The following is a 15,532-nucleotide window of genomic DNA, read 5'->3' as shown; positions in this document are numbered from 1 at the left end:
TCCTGAACTAAACTCAAATTTGGGTCGTTCTCATTCGCCGTGTTCGTTTTCAGTGAACTCATAAATTCAGTGCCAACATTTCAAAGGGGCGTAATTGCTTTTGTAAACAATGACTTTAGCCGTCAATTTCTCGCGAATGAAATCTTACCTCTCCAAAATGACAATGCTAACTGGTAGAGGAAACATTCCTCTACCTGCTGGTGTGATTATTTTTCATGAGTGTGCTTTTATTCGCGAGAAATCGACGGCTAAAGCCATTGTTTACAAATGCAATTACGCCCCTTTGAAATGTTGGCACTGAATTTATAGCACCACGTTTTACCGAAGACTCAAACCAAAGAACCCTGGTAAAAATATGGCAAACATCATAAGACGTCACTGAAACGTCAGGACAAAAAGAGATTAATGGCACAAAATGCATCTGAAAAAATGTAAACAACAACAAACACCCGAATGAAGTGATATGATTGAATTTTACCGTACTCAAACGTGTTTCGTTACTCTAGATCTTTAATTAATTAGTGAACATGAACGATCTCTATGCCGAAAGTGATGTTTGGGCGGACCTGGCCAACATTCCGGCTGATCCTCCCAAAATGCGTGAGATTTGCTGTAATTGCAAGTGAGTTAATCCGATACAGAGGGCTATCTTACGAATATTGATCTCAATAAAAATTAAAACAAATTTCAGACGGCCAGTGCCGGTTTGCTGGTGCTCAGCACTGCCCCCGAAACCACTCGTTCCCAAGAGTCGGGTGATTTTGCTACAGCACCCGGCCGAAGAGAAGCGAGCTCTCCGTACGGCACCGATGCTATCGGTGGGGTTGGCGCTCGGAAAGTGTCTTATTTATAAAGGTAATCAGAGTGTAATATGTTATCGCAGAAATGATGGGGCCTCAGATAGCCTAGTCAGTAAAGGCACGGTATTACCAAGGAGAGGAAAAACTTTTCGAATTCTTTGGGCATCGCCTATCGTTGTGTCACATTATAGGGGAAATGGCTCCAATGTTAATGACTTCCGTCGATGATTTCTAGGAATTCAAGGCACGTTCACGCAGACCAACCTAACCATCGGATAGGGGAAGTCTTTCCCTACCCGATGAGGATGTTGGTTTGCGTGGGCGAGCCTTAAATTTCTAGAAATCATCAAGAGAAGTCATAGTTTACAAAAGCTATTAGGCCCTAATTCCAGCTCTATCTAGATTTATCAATTTTATCTAGATGAACGCGTCATTGGGAAAGTACACTCAAAAAATTCCACACGCCATCATCATGTATCTCACACTTAATTTTGCGCTTATTGTGAAACATATCCATTTCATGTGTGAATCTTGTGCTATGAACCATGCCTGAACACTATGGATTTGAATTGTGACACACTTGGATTCTATGTGCCTCATATGGTGATATCAATAGCTTTGCACACCATAGTTCAATATTCTACTTTATCGACTTCTACTTTACCGACTCTAAAAATGAATCGACAAATATATAAACAAACTGCCAGAGGCCAGAGCTTTCACATATCTTTTTAATGGGTCTGATTTTGGATTCGATCATGAACTTTTGGGGTGTGCTGCTGCCAGAGTCTTCGTTCGATCTCACTGTGCCACGGTTGTTCTCATATATGAGGCGGGTTGATAGGAAAAAGTCACAACTCTTGTTTTCGATGTTTACCTTTCTGAGCAAGCAATTCACATCGTATTGAAATGCAAAACACTTTAAATCCATCTGTTTTGAACAGTAGCGTGATTCAATGTGCAATACACTTGAATAGATAGTGAAAAAATTTCAACATTTCAAAGTTTGAAACACTATAAATTAACGTATAACACATTGAACCAAGGTGAAATACACTTAAAGTAAATGTGATTCTGCATTTAAAAAATCAAGTGTTTAAACACTTCGATCAAACGTGTGAAATTTTTTGAGTGTACTAATGGATATTTTTGGTCGCTATTGAAAATTTAGTCCATTGCTGAATTTATGTATGGGTCCAAATTAGGGGCATTTAGGCCGACATTACATCCATTTTCTCCACATACATACATTTTTTTTATTCACACTTCTTATGTTTTTGTATATTTCAGACCAAATTACATGGAAGATAACCCTTTTTTTGCTGTTTTTTTGAAGCATTCCACTAACAACCCAATTTCATTACTTCATTTTCAATATTGTTTACTTTTATTATTGGTCTGATATATGGAAAAACATAATCAGTGTGAATAAGAAAAAGATGTATTTATTAATAATGAGTAGCATACATTTCATAAATCGCTAAAAGATAATAAGTTAACGGGAATATTAATCAAAAAATTTCTGCCTTTGTCTCTTTTGCATGTCCGACCGAATATTTTGGTCTTATTTCTGGGGTTCAAATGATGATTTAAAAATGTATTATTGGAATGAAGAATATTGTATGAACTATTACCTAGCGACACAGCCAAAACATAACTATAATTTTTCAAATCAGTGTCATGTCGAAAGTATAAGTGAATAGTTATAGTTTTTGGTCATAACCAAGGAATCAAAAATATCTCCAAATGACAAAATGACAAGCGATCAACGAACGGAATGATAACGCTATGTCAGAAGTGGAAAGCAATAATGATATAATCTTCTTCCTTTTTTTCATGACAAGCAGCCTGTGCGACACAGCTCACTCAGGGCGGTAGAAGGAAACGAGCAAATTGTTGGCAAGCTGCTTCACGAAGTAAAGCCGAAGATGATACACGTGTGTTATGGGAATTTTTTTGTATGTCTTTTCTCGATTCAGAAGCTATGTCCTCATCCATGTATGTTGCAACAAAGCAGGCAAGCAATATATCATTATCCTTCTACCGCTCCGATCAAGTTGTTTTACAGTGCGAGTTTGTCATGGTAGTCGACGCAACCGTTTTGTTTGTATCGTAGGTTGCTTTATGTGTTTGAGAGAACAGACATCCAAGTCAAATTCCTAAAGTGTGTAAGAAATTTAACTGCTCTATTGAATAGACATTTGAAACTAGCGATAAAGTGGTGGCGCTAGTGTTGCTGCCCATCGCAGACGTCATCTTAACATAAATGTCAAAATTGTTGTGAGCAAAACATTTGTTTAAAACCGATCAAAACATTGGCCGCAAGTGCGAGTTTTATTGGTGCGCAAATAAACAAGGTGTTACCAAGCGAAAATCTTTTCACAACTGTCCTAAGGATGCTGAATTGCCCGAACTACAGGAGGTATTCTTCTAACATGGAGTCCAAGCGCTTGCAACGAAAAAGTTATGTTCCGACCACTTCTCCCCGGAGGCTTTTCGAATTCCTGGAAGAACGAATGCAGGGTAAGCAATGTTCAAATCTTACCACATTGACCACACAACTCGATTGATTTCCGTTGTTTTGTCTTGTTTGTTTCGAACTGATTTGATAGCAGGGCTTTGACAACGTTGCAGATGTTCGGTACGCAGCAAACTTAAGCGATATGACAGCCATATCCATCCCCTGTTTGACAGTTCATTTGAATACACGGTCAATAAGGTCAACCCAAATTTTAGTTCAGTTTACTCATTAATCGCACAAAGTGATAACTCGAGTCGCAACATTCCGTATGGCGGCGCAAGTGTTTCTAACGTATTATAATTTGAATTCTTACACATCATTTTTCGAAAAATTTGTTTAAGCTTGGATGTCTGTTCTCTGTGGTTTGGATTCGCTGCTCATAACATATGACTTATACATTTCAATAGAATTTAATTTGGTTACTATATGTGCCTTCATGAATGCAATGTGAGTGCTAAATAATGTAAGATAATGATAAGAATAAGTCAACTCTTATAAACTAAATAATTGATTTCCTTTGAGTGTAAGCTAAGAGACTGAACGTTTACCTATAATCTATCACTAAAGTGCGAAACCACTACTACATCGCGGCGCGAAAGGCAAAGTGATACAAATTCACACCTGGTAGCAGGTGATAACCTCCACGAAGCTGAAGCCGTTGTTGTGGTGCTGATTTGTACAAAAACTATTGTTTCGTTAACTGGGCATTATTTTGCCACGGCGCATGGCAAGGGACCGAACAATGGATTTCTGGGGACCGCAAAAAAACAAAAAAAAAAATAAAACTCAAATCTCATGCGTGAGTTTATTTGCATATGAGTTTTACCTCGCAAAATTGAACTGTGCAAAATTCACCGATGAGTTTTCAGGCTAAAAAAAACATTGCTTTATATTTTGGCGTTATTCATTGTTATTACTCTTGTCCAGCGAATCCAAACACATACAGCAACTAACGATCAGTGTTCGGAAAATCATTATCAAATCTCATTCATTTAGCCTGTCTGCAAGAATAAACTCGCGTAGGAATGTGGCAAACAAAATTCACGCTTGAGATTCTCATGCATATTCACGCACTCACACTCACAACGCCGAAAAATCATTCCAACTTTAAACTCATACAAACCACTCAAGCGTCAATTGATATAATGCCTGTGCATGTTGTGTTAGTTTTCCAACCCCTAATGCACAAACAATAGTAATAATAATGAATAACGCCAAATTATAAAGCAATTAATGTTTGAACCTGAAGACTCATCGGTGATTTTTGCGACGTTGAATTTTGCAAGGTAAAACTCATAGGCGCATAAACTCAAGCATGAGATTTGAGTTTTTCCGAACTACCATGACAAACTCGATCTGTAGTATCCCAACTAACAATTTTAGCTGCAGATTAGCTTATACAGCAAAAAATTTGCTTATACAGCTAGTTTTTACCTGTATAAGCTAGTCTGCAGCTAAAATTGTTTGTTAGGATAGCTCGATCGGAGTGGTAGAAGGATAATTATATATTGCTTGCCTGCTTTGTTGCAATATACACGGATGAGGACATAGCTTGATCTGAATCGATAAAAGACATAACAAAAAAATCCCCATACGTGTATCACCTTTGGTTTTACTTCGTGAAGCAGCTTGCCAAAAATTTGCTCGTTTCCTTCTACTGTCCCGAGTGAGCTGTGTCGCACGGGCTGCTTGTCATGAAAAAAGGAAGAAGATTAGGTATATCATTATTGCTTTCCACTTCTGACATAGCGTTATCATTCGGTTCGTTGATCGCTTGTCATTTTGTCATTTGGAGATATTTTTGATTCCTTGCATCAGTGGATAAAAATCTAACACAACATGCATGAGCATGCTATCATTTGACGTTTGAGCGGTTTTTATGAGTTTTAGGCGTTGTGAGTGTGAGTACGTGGAAATGCATGATAATCTCAAGCGTGAGATTTGTTTGCCAGATTCGCACGTCTCTCAGAGAGGTTCAATAAATGAGATTTAAGAATGATTTTCCGAACCCCGGGGAGCATTGACGAGATTGGCGACGAGAGCTTCCAGGGCGCAACTAATGAAACACCGGAGGAACTTTATAGTTGGGAATTGAAAAATTGCAACCTGAACGTAAAATGTGTGCCTTCTGAACAATGTTTAGAAGAGAACAATTGAGTTGTGCCAAATCATCTCGGGATACAATTCACGTGAAATTTACCAAAAATCACATTTCCCGATCCCCGGGAATGTGTTCCAATTTCCCGGGAAATAAATTTAGAAAGAATGTTGGGTGAAATTGTCAAGAAATTTTTCAGAGGAGCCAAAATGAACTTCTACGGAGAATATATGGATTAACTGAAGATCTTCTCTGGTAAATCTGAAAGAACGTTCCAGAACAATTCGGAAGAAGTTTCCAATGGAAGCATGAAAAAATTCCCAGGGTAGGAAAGGAAAAACTATCGGGGAAATTAGGAGACATTTATGTGCGAAGCCAAACAAACTAATAGTACGTTCAGACTACAGAGTTATAACATGTTATAGCGCTATCTTGATGGTGGTTTCTGTGTTGCAATTATTGATAACCGTTATAACATGTTATAACTGCTCAGTCTGGACAGCGTTTAAAATCGGAAGAAACTTCTGGGGATGTCGAAAAAACTTCTGGGCAAGTTTAATCGGTTTAATATTTAGAAACTTGTAATAAAATCTTCATGAAACTTGCTGAAGAAGTTCGATGAACCTTCCAGTGCAAGTCAAAAAGAGTTATCGTTGAAGCCACTCGGAAAAAAATCCGTTCCCGAAAACGGGAACGGACCGTGAACTAAAAATCACGGCCAGCTATCCAGAACAAAATTTTCTAAAATTTAAACCGTGAACTATGGTTCACGAATATGGGAATTCTTTTTTTCCCGTGCAGAAGAACTTCTGTATTCGGTACTTTATAAATCATTCTACAGAAGTCAAAAAGTTTAAATACTTCAACCACCGACAAACCGACATGACACTTAATTCTGACTTATGCCCGAAAATCGTAAACGGTCGATTTAAATGTGCAGTGATCCGAACTGTCAAAAGCATAGGATTTTTTTTATCTAGATAAAAATAATGTGTCCAGAATAGATCAGACACGAACCAATTCAAAACTTTTGCATGCAAATTCATGGCTTAGCTGAATGTTTCCCGCGAATACGGAGCAAGATGTCAGCAGTGTGCTTTGGTCAGAAATTTTATTGTTTTTGCAAATGGTCATTCATGTCGATTTGTCCGTGCTTCAACTTTATACTTTTCTGGTCTCTTAACTTAAAATATTTTTTTCTTTTACGTTCTTTGTAAGAAGGGTATATAAAGTTGGGCGAACATATCATGCACTTCTTTATTTCGCACAATCGTTAACAAATCGTTAATTCGACCGTGAGTATGCATGAGGGCCTTACTGTGATGATCGATTCTCTGCATCGATTTTCTCTTCAAATTGCTACAGCTAAGAGAAGCAATTTTCTGAAATTTGTCCAATACAGTGCTTCAACTAGTTGTATTGGTTGTCAAAAGCAACTGCAAACGCACCGAGAAATCTCGCGTCATTTTTCAATAGGTCCTATCCAGTGTTGTAAGCGGTCACCGTAGTCGACGTATTTTTTGTCATAATTGACTGCCTTTGCTTCCGACCTTTACTAAACAAGCTATCAAAGTACAGTACCAAACTAAAATGTAATATGACACTCTCTGTCATTGTGTGATTTCTGAAAATATATGCTATAGCAATCAAGGATGATTTAGTGATAATATTTCTGATCAGAAATGAGGAGGTTAGAAGGAAAGGGGTGTAAATGACTTTGATCGATTCTCTTCATCGAGTTTCTCTTTCGTTAATAATTTAGTTGCAAACATATTCCTTGATTCGAGTACCATTTTGGATGCTAGATGAGAACCTCCTTTATCAAACTATGTGGCAGAAATAGCGCAAAATCTGTTTATAAAGCTGTGGCTATCAAAAGAGAAAGTTGATGAAAAGAATCGATCAAAGTCACTTACACTCCTTTCCTTCTAACCCCCTCAAATGGTTTAATTTACAAAAAAAAAGAAGAATTAGAACGAAATCGATGATTGATTATCTTCATCGATTTTCTCCTTTTTTGCTACAGCTAAGGAAAGCAATTTTCTGAAATATGTCCAATATAGTGCTGTAGCAGGTTGTATTGGCTATCAGAAGCAAGCAACAGAAAACGCACCGAAAAATGTTAATCCAAGCGAGTTATTAACAAAAGAGTCACCGGAAGAGAATCGATCATCGCATGTAGGCTCTTATGCATGCTCACTGTCGAATTGTCGTATTATGATAATTATTTGATTTTTTTTTTTAATATTATTCTACCGTCTGTGTTGTGCGAGAGAGTCGACGGTAGAGCATGAGTGCACGAATACAGACTGTCGTGCACGACAACGAAGCGAGTGTAGTAAAAAGCGTCAACCGTTTCAACCCCTGGTACTATCTACATTGATCGATTCTCTTAGGCTGTGAACCATTTGCCGAGTTAAATTTAACTCGTGGTTAAAAGTGACATTTCGAAAGTTATTTTCTATGTTCGAAAATCCCCGTGCTGTCGATCGACCGGTTTTCGACCCAAGGTTGTCAAAATTTAACTTCTTGTCTGTCAAAAGTAACCATGCTCGGATAGCAGGGTTAATCGATAACTTTCCATCTGTCAAATTTTAACCAAAAGTTAAAATAATCCACCAAATGGTTCAGAGCCTTAATCGACTTTCACTTAGGATCGCCACGGCCGTGTTAAGATATTTCCAGGTATTTTCGGCACACAGATCTGTGGAAGAAGTAACAATCCAGCATCTAATATGACAAAAATGACAGGAAACTTTTTGATAACCGAGTTATTTACGAACGAGAGAATCGATGAAGAGAATCGATTGGTCTATTTGAAAAGTGACGCCGAGTTATTAACAAAAGAGAAAATTAACGAAGAGAATCGATCATTAGGCCCTTATGATCGCTCACTGTCAAATTGCTCAATTTAATTTTCAAAAATTAAATTCAACGATCTGATTTCAAGGAAACTGCAAGAATTCATTAAACTTTAGCCATTCCCTCAATCATAGAAATGATCTTTCCTGTACTTGTATCTTCAATCTCCTCAGGAAAAAAGTTCCCAAAATTTGACTCGGAGCTGGAAGCTATTCTCTCGGCCAAGAATTCGGTCCTGCTCTACCCGAGCGTTAATTCGATTCCCATCGAACAGTTGGACCTATCCGAGGGACCCTACAACCTTATTCTGCTCGATGGAACGTGGCCCCAGGCGAAAGCCATTTACACCAGTTCATCTATTCTGCACGGTATGCGCCAGGTGAAGCTCATCAGCTCCGGTAACAGTAGCTACATCATCCGAACCCAACCAACCGACGGTTGCCTTAGCACCCTGGAAACTGCTATCGAAGCCCTGAGCATTCTTGAGCAGGACAACTGCTATCGGCAGCAGCTGCTCCAACCTCTTCATGCTCTGTGTCAGTTCCAGCTGGAAAAGGGTGCCGTTACACATCAGTCCAAGGAGTTTCTCATAAAACACAATCAATATCCGAAACTTATTGGCAGGCGGTTGAATAAATTGCTTAGGAACGCTGACCATCTCAAGGACCATCGGGACGAATCGGAAGAGAAGCAATGAGCTCTGCGGTTGTGTTTTTATCAGTTTTTATTGATAATTACCTCTTTTATATATGAGTAATTCATATAACATAAAATAGAGAGAATAATTTTCCTTGTTTTTATCGATATATACATTCATGCTACGCTTTCTTTTTGCTGTAAATAAATCTATTATAGAAAATAAACTGGCGGGTTTTGTTCTTCTTTGCTATTCTCTCCAATCAGCAACAGATTTGATGTTTTTGATTTTTTGTTTTTCCTTTTTCAGCTTTTCTCCAGAAATAAAAAGTAACTTAAGCAGTCTATACAGACAAGTAAACAGGCATCTAACATGTGTTCGCTCCTATTGGGTTATAGATTTAGATAAATAGTCTAACTCATTCTACGTTGTCAGTTAAAGAGTGTTTAGTCAAACATAAACACAGACCGATCGAAACCAAACTGAAAGTGCTGTGAACAAATGAAGCTTATTCTACCATTTTAGCTGCTTGTGTTGTTGTAGTTTACCATTATTTTTTTCTTCTATGTATATATGCTTAAAAAGTTACAAGTTTTCTACGGGAGTACGTTCATTCAAAAATGTAGGTTTCGTTATTTGTTTTCTGCATTTTTTTTTCTTTAGGTAGGCTTACGGAAGCCTTCTTTTTTCAAGCCGAAGGTGTAAGTTCATCTAATTTCTTGCATATAGTTCTTTGTTTTAAATCTTTGTTGAGTATATGAGATGTTTTGGTTGTTATTTTCTGTCCCAATAAAAGTTTGCCTCACATTAAATATCGATCTTCTGTTCTAACCGATCCGATCGCTTCTTAAATTTTATCTGGCATCGACATATTCCTATCCTACGTTAAACTGGCTCATGTCGTGAAAAAAAATGCAATAGAAAAATAATATACACTTCTCAGCTCAATGCAAATCGGTGCGGTCCATTCGATGGTACATTTGGAACTGGTTATCGACTAATTTATGATACTGGATTCTGAAAAATGCTTTGAAATAACCAAGGTTAGCTATCAACAGAACTTATAAAGCTACGAATACTGATTTCTGAAAAGATCTTCAAAAACGGACGCTTAAATTAAAAAAAATCCACGATGTCCTTAAGAAATGTTATGAACCTGTGAGATTTGAATTCCAAAGAACGTTTCATACATCTCTTACTCTCGGATAAATCAGAAATAACGATTCTCTAGCTAGTTTGCGCAAACCGATAGCAAACTGTTCAAGTCGTTCCGCTTTCGCTCTCTCGTCTGGGTTTTAACAATGTTTGGGACCCAAAGTTTTATACCCCGTTCACACATGATTAAATGATAGGTCACACACCATGTTTCGCCGGAACTAATGTCATTTAGAGTATCTTTTTATCAAGTCCAGTCTTGAGAAAATATCAAAAAATCAAATCTCACCAATACCCAAGATCACGCTTGATTTTCGTAGACAATAATCATCAAGCATGTAACTGCGGATGATATTACATCCGAACGCGACCTGAAACCACTGTCACTGCGCTGGCAGCAGTATCTTCGTCCGATGCCAGGTGAAGAGTAAAGAGTGATAGCAAATTATACTATCTGTTTCTAAGAAAAAAAAATGTGCAACGGAATCATTTTTGTGCCGAAGCGCAACTCTCAGCTTCAGTTTTACATGTTGTGAATAGCCTATCAATATTGAAGAAGCTTGAAAAATCAATAACAAACATGATATTTTGTTCCAATATCACGCGTGATATTGAGAACGTACGAGAGCGAAAAAAACATATCAGTTGGAGTATATATAAGATTAGCAACTAACAGGTGTATCACCATGTAAAGTTGTTTATTATTTTCCTCGAATACTAACGTCTAGCTTACCTCAAAATGCATATAATTCCATCTGCCAAAATGAGTTTGACAGTGATTTGTTATGTATTACTCGCGGGTTATCACTACATCAGTGCATCAACACAATCGGATATGATTATCTCAATTACGTAATATAGGCAGAAGTGTGAACGGAGTATTAGAAAGTTATGAAAGCTTTGGCGAAAGTTTCAATTAAGATGGCTTCTTCTTCTTCTTCTTCTTCTTCTTCTTCTTCGCATTTCAAGCTTATCACTTATTGCGTGCTCTCAACTTAGTGTTCTAGATGCACTTCCACAGTTATTAATTGAGTGTTTTCGATGCCTGTACCATTTTTGCATTAGTATAATTGCAAGTACAATCATACACTATGCCCAGGGAAGCCGAACCGGGAATCAAACCTAGTCCTAGGTATTGCATTGTAGCTGCACCTTTACCGACTGAGCTAAGGGATGCTACAGAGTAAGGTGGGCATTTTGAGGTCTACGCCGCCTGTGCAAAATGAAACTCATTGTTTTGGTACTTGTCTGGAAGGACTTTTAGAACCTGACTTTCCCCAAAAAATCACAAAAATTGGGGATGTTTTCGAAGAATTATAGGCAAAAATGTGTTTCTGGATGATAAATTATAGCAGTTGCACCAAATTTGGGCGCGTACAACAAGAAAAATTAAATAGTGAAAGAGTAATTTCATTTCAGGGCATAATAGCGTTTTTTTTTGAAGATTAGTTTAGGAGCATAGAACTTTTGGTAAGTCATCAGTAATTGCCTATAGTGGGAAAACAGTTCGAGTCGTGTCCCAAAACCATGTAATCATTCACAAATGTATAAAACGCAAAAGCCTCAATAAAATTTGCAACCTAATTGTATTTAATTGTTGAAACCACTATTTTCAAGTAAATTTCGATTCCATTATGTCCTTCACACCATTATGGGACATTTAAAGATTTGTATTGGCAAAACTTCTCAAAAACTGCCATTAAGTTTGTGAACTTTTGTCCCATTAGTGAATCGAATTTATGCCCCACCGTGGGGCAAAAGTTCGTTTTGCACACTACTACGAAAAAAATCGTTATAACTACGAATGAACTGAAAATTCATCAAAGATTTGTAAAAATAAGTTGTGAACCTTGGATCATGTGTATGGAATTAACTTGATTAGAAATGCTTGGAGTTTAACGATACTTTAATTTTTCAACTGAGGTCGAACTTTTGCCCTACATCGACTACAAGAAGGAAAATGAGATATGACTCCGTACGGCATTCATTTCTCTTTAAGATACTAGAGATGCACAACATTGATCCTTTGGTTGTTGGGTTCCTGAAATGTGCAATGGGTTCATCAATCACAAAGCTCCAGATCAGCGATGGGAAAACCGTGTTACGCTCGATACCGCTTCGATTCATTCAGCCCACTCTGATGGTTCTGTCTGTCATTGAATCCCGTCGGTAGGACACTTTCAATGTAAGGGCCAGGGTTTCAAGGTAAGGTAAGGGAACGCAGAACATGAAGGAGTTACCCGTACTTTCTACGTCGACGATCTCAAGGTCTATTAACACAGTGTGGAATGACTAAGTAGGCACACTGAGTCTACTGAGCAGTTTGTGCTGCTGACAGAGACTACAGCGTGATGCACCTCGCATAAGAGAACTACAGCCAAAACTGCAGTCTAATCACAGTGGAGGAAAGCATTGTAACATGGAACCAGAAGGCAGAGCACGGAGCCCACCCCCATCAACTCGAACAACTGAACATTGATATCATTTCATCCACCACAACTGCCCACAACTCTCCAAAATCAGCCGATTTTATATATTTTATAATTTGTAAATCATCATATTCATTGCTCCATCCAGAATTCGTGTTTTTTATAATCATTTTCACGTAGACTACATCTTACGAAAAGATACAAGGTTCTTTGTAAATTATAGATGAAATTAAAATCCATATACACCAATCGATAGGAAATAACTCTACAAACCTAATGAAATACATATATGCTATCTAGCTAATGCCACGGATACACTTGTTCAACAAATTATGACTATGACCATTCCACACATTTCTCGGTACGCTAAAAAAAGTCCACATGTCTGACCAAAGTGTTTAAGCATTTCATTTTTTCATTTTATGTACATTCACATTTATTTAAAGTGTATTTCACCTTGGTTTAATGTGTTATACACGTTGATTTCGAACGATTCGGAGGTCCGAAAATTAATGGATATTTTTCAGATGAAAAAAGTAAAGAAAAAATAAGATTTCGCGCCACTTTAAATCATGTCCAATTGAACCCAAATTATGTATAGGGTTTTTTTTTTCGAGGCAATGAACATTTCTAAATAGAGCTGGAATTAGGGCGTAACTGCTTTGGGCTACATGAGGGACAGATTGATGACTTCACCTCCATTACTTGATGTTGATCCTTTGAATGTAATGCAACCCTTACACACTGCAACCTGGTTGTAAACTTGGTTCTTCGACTGGTTGTCGAATCTCCTTTCAATCAATTCGCTAACCGAGCAAAAATTTGGCAATTCCATCACACACAATCCAATCTGCTTTTCGATCTGTACGTACGTTGGCCAACCAATTTAAAATAAACGCGATGTTTGTGCGACTTCTCCCTTACACACTGCAACAAGGTTGGTAGACTTAGACTCCGCCCTCAATAAATCAAAACGTTTTGATTTTACTTCAACCGATTGACCAACTGCCAATTTTGTCATGCAACCCTCCAACACGATACAATCGAGCATCAACCTAACCTGATTGTCAACCAGATTTCAGTATGTATGGCGCCCATAGCGTCGATTGGTATAGAGTTGGAGCATCTTTTTCTTTTGATGAAGCTCCAAAAGCAGCAGGGTCGGTGGTCTTCAGATCGTCCTGTATGTTTGCTAGGTTCTCACAGTAACGCAAATTCACGTTGACTTTTAACTCCGCCTCTATTTGTTTCACATGATGTGTATGTTTTGCTAGGTTCGGTTGGGAAAATATATCTTGCATACTTTACGAAGTACGTTCTTTTGATGTTCAAGATTTGAATTCCACCACGGGTATCGTTTAGTAATTACTGTAGAGTGTAGAGTGGGGAGTATTGATGGAGAGAAGAGCAAGAATTGTGTCATAGAAAAGAGACACAGCATCGGCCTGAAACATAGTGTTTCAATCCATACGGCCGAGATCCCGATCAAGAGTAACATAATCGGATCGTTTGAAGTCAAGCTGACAGTCAGATTGTATCGTAGTTGACACCAAAGAAACGGGTGTTAAGACGTAAAACGAATGGCTTGTGATGGCGACGATCAACATGTAAAATTGAATGTAATATTGTCAGTGCCTTTCACGAAAGCCGAGTCAAGAATTCTACCGTTAACATTGGCAAGAGCGCAAATGTGTCACAATCCAGAAGCGAACAGGCTTTCGGTTAGAGTGATTTCATGTTCGTACAATGCTTCAACAGGATGAAATCTGTCAATTTCTTCGTCGAATGTCCACGAGAGGTGAGGTAGGTTGTAATCTTAGTAACAATTCTCAATTTTTTTTTTCATAAGGGCCAATGTAGCAAGCGAAAACAATGACTTCTTTCGTGAATTTCTTGAGAATAAAAACTCGCTCAAGTAAGAGAGTCTCCCTTTCCGATATAATTGGTGTCTTACATGGATAGCCTTGGAATCACGAGAAATTTACGAAAAAAGCCATGGTTTATTTGCGACATTGACCGTTTTCAACGCTCACTATCGAATTAAATCGCTAATCTGCGCCGTACCCAGTATTAGATAAACAACTGAAACACGCCAGGAAGAACCCTGCGCTTTGGTCAGAGAGCGTATAGGGCGTCGTTGTGCCAATTTGGTCGTGGCACATTTCGAGTATGAGAGAGTGATTGCAGTTTGCTCAAAAGTGCCTGAATAAAATGCAAGTATTTTCGATGATTACCCGTAGTTGTTACAGTGAAGATATACACCCATATTCTCGTTTATGTCTGGACGTGTTTGCCATACAGAAACATTTTTATTTGATTTTGTGTGGTGGATGGGTTTCGGGCGTGGACAGGCATATGGGTGATAATATTAAGTTTACGTTAGGATAACGTTGAAACATAGAGAAATGTATCGCTTCAGTTTAAGAAGCACTTCACTTCGCAACCGATGAACCATTCTGACGGCCCACATTACCGTGCAGGCGCCGTGTGTTGGCAGGGTCCAATATTGGACAGTTTGACGTTTATAAAGTACCATCAGTTAAAACTGTATTTTTGAACTTTATCTCTATACATTCTTAGATGTTTCTTAGTAGATTATCATGTTGGTGTAAGCTGATTCAAAGAGTAAATGGTATTAACATTGAGCTGTCCATAGTTGGGCGTTGTTGAACTTCTGGTACTTGCACAACATTTCATGTGAATACCAAAGTAACCATATAATCACAAAATAGCTTTAGGTGTGGGTTCAGAGTGGTACAATGTCACTGAGATATGGTTAGTTGGGTATTCAGATGAAACTATTACTTTAAAAAACTAATCCTGGTTGTATCTCTTTTTCGTTTTTTCGTTTGCATGTAACACTGTTTGATATTACTAACCGCACCGAGCCTTCATTCCGGGTGGTGAGCGAACCTGAAGAAGAAGAAGAAGACCATAAACCCCTTCTCGGAACGAGTGTTTTGTTAGTGGACCTGGTCTACGATTCAAGATTGGACTCTGTGATGATAAGTATCACATAACAGGTAAAGT

The 15,532-nt window shown here is 38.1% G+C and overlaps 1 protein-coding gene across 1 annotated transcript; it reads left to right on the top strand.

Moving 5' to 3' along the window:
- Positions 1–495: 495 nt before the first annotated feature.
- On the top strand, positions 496–14,598 carry Dtwd2 (DTW domain containing 2). The gene is made up of 3 exons (XM_065238275.1): positions 496–622; positions 692–855; positions 8,455–14,598. Exons 1-3 carry the CDS (start codon positions 528–530, stop codon positions 8,976–8,978), a joined length of 783 nt encoding a protein of 260 aa, XP_065094347.1. The 5' UTR covers positions 496–527; the 3' UTR covers positions 8,979–14,598.
- Positions 14,599–15,532: the final 934 nt, after the last annotated feature.

This window comes from Ochlerotatus camptorhynchus, unplaced genomic scaffold, assembly GCF_037179485.1.
Source record: "Ochlerotatus camptorhynchus isolate MF236.1 unplaced genomic scaffold, CSIRO-AGI_Acam_v1.1 ptg000743l, whole genome shotgun sequence".
NCBI lineage: Eukaryota > Metazoa > Arthropoda > Insecta > Diptera > Culicidae > Ochlerotatus > Ochlerotatus camptorhynchus.
This window is presented reverse-complemented; position numbering and strand designations above follow the sequence as displayed.

What these genes read in the sequence shown, in the direction of transcription:
- Dtwd2 (XM_065238275.1), top strand. Translation starts at nt 528, where the DNA reads ATGAACGATCTCTATGCCGAAAGTGATGTTTGGGCGGACCTGGCCAAC. An exon ending in GAGATTTGCTGTAATTGCAA is followed by an intron (nt 623 to 691) that starts GTGAGTTAATCC and finishes AACAAATTTCAG; the next exon opens with ACGGCCAGTGCCGGTTTGCT. An exon ending in AAAGTGTCTTATTTATAAAG is followed by an intron (nt 856 to 8,454) that starts GTAATCAGAGTG and finishes CAATCTCCTCAG; the next exon opens with GAAAAAAGTTCCCAAAATTT.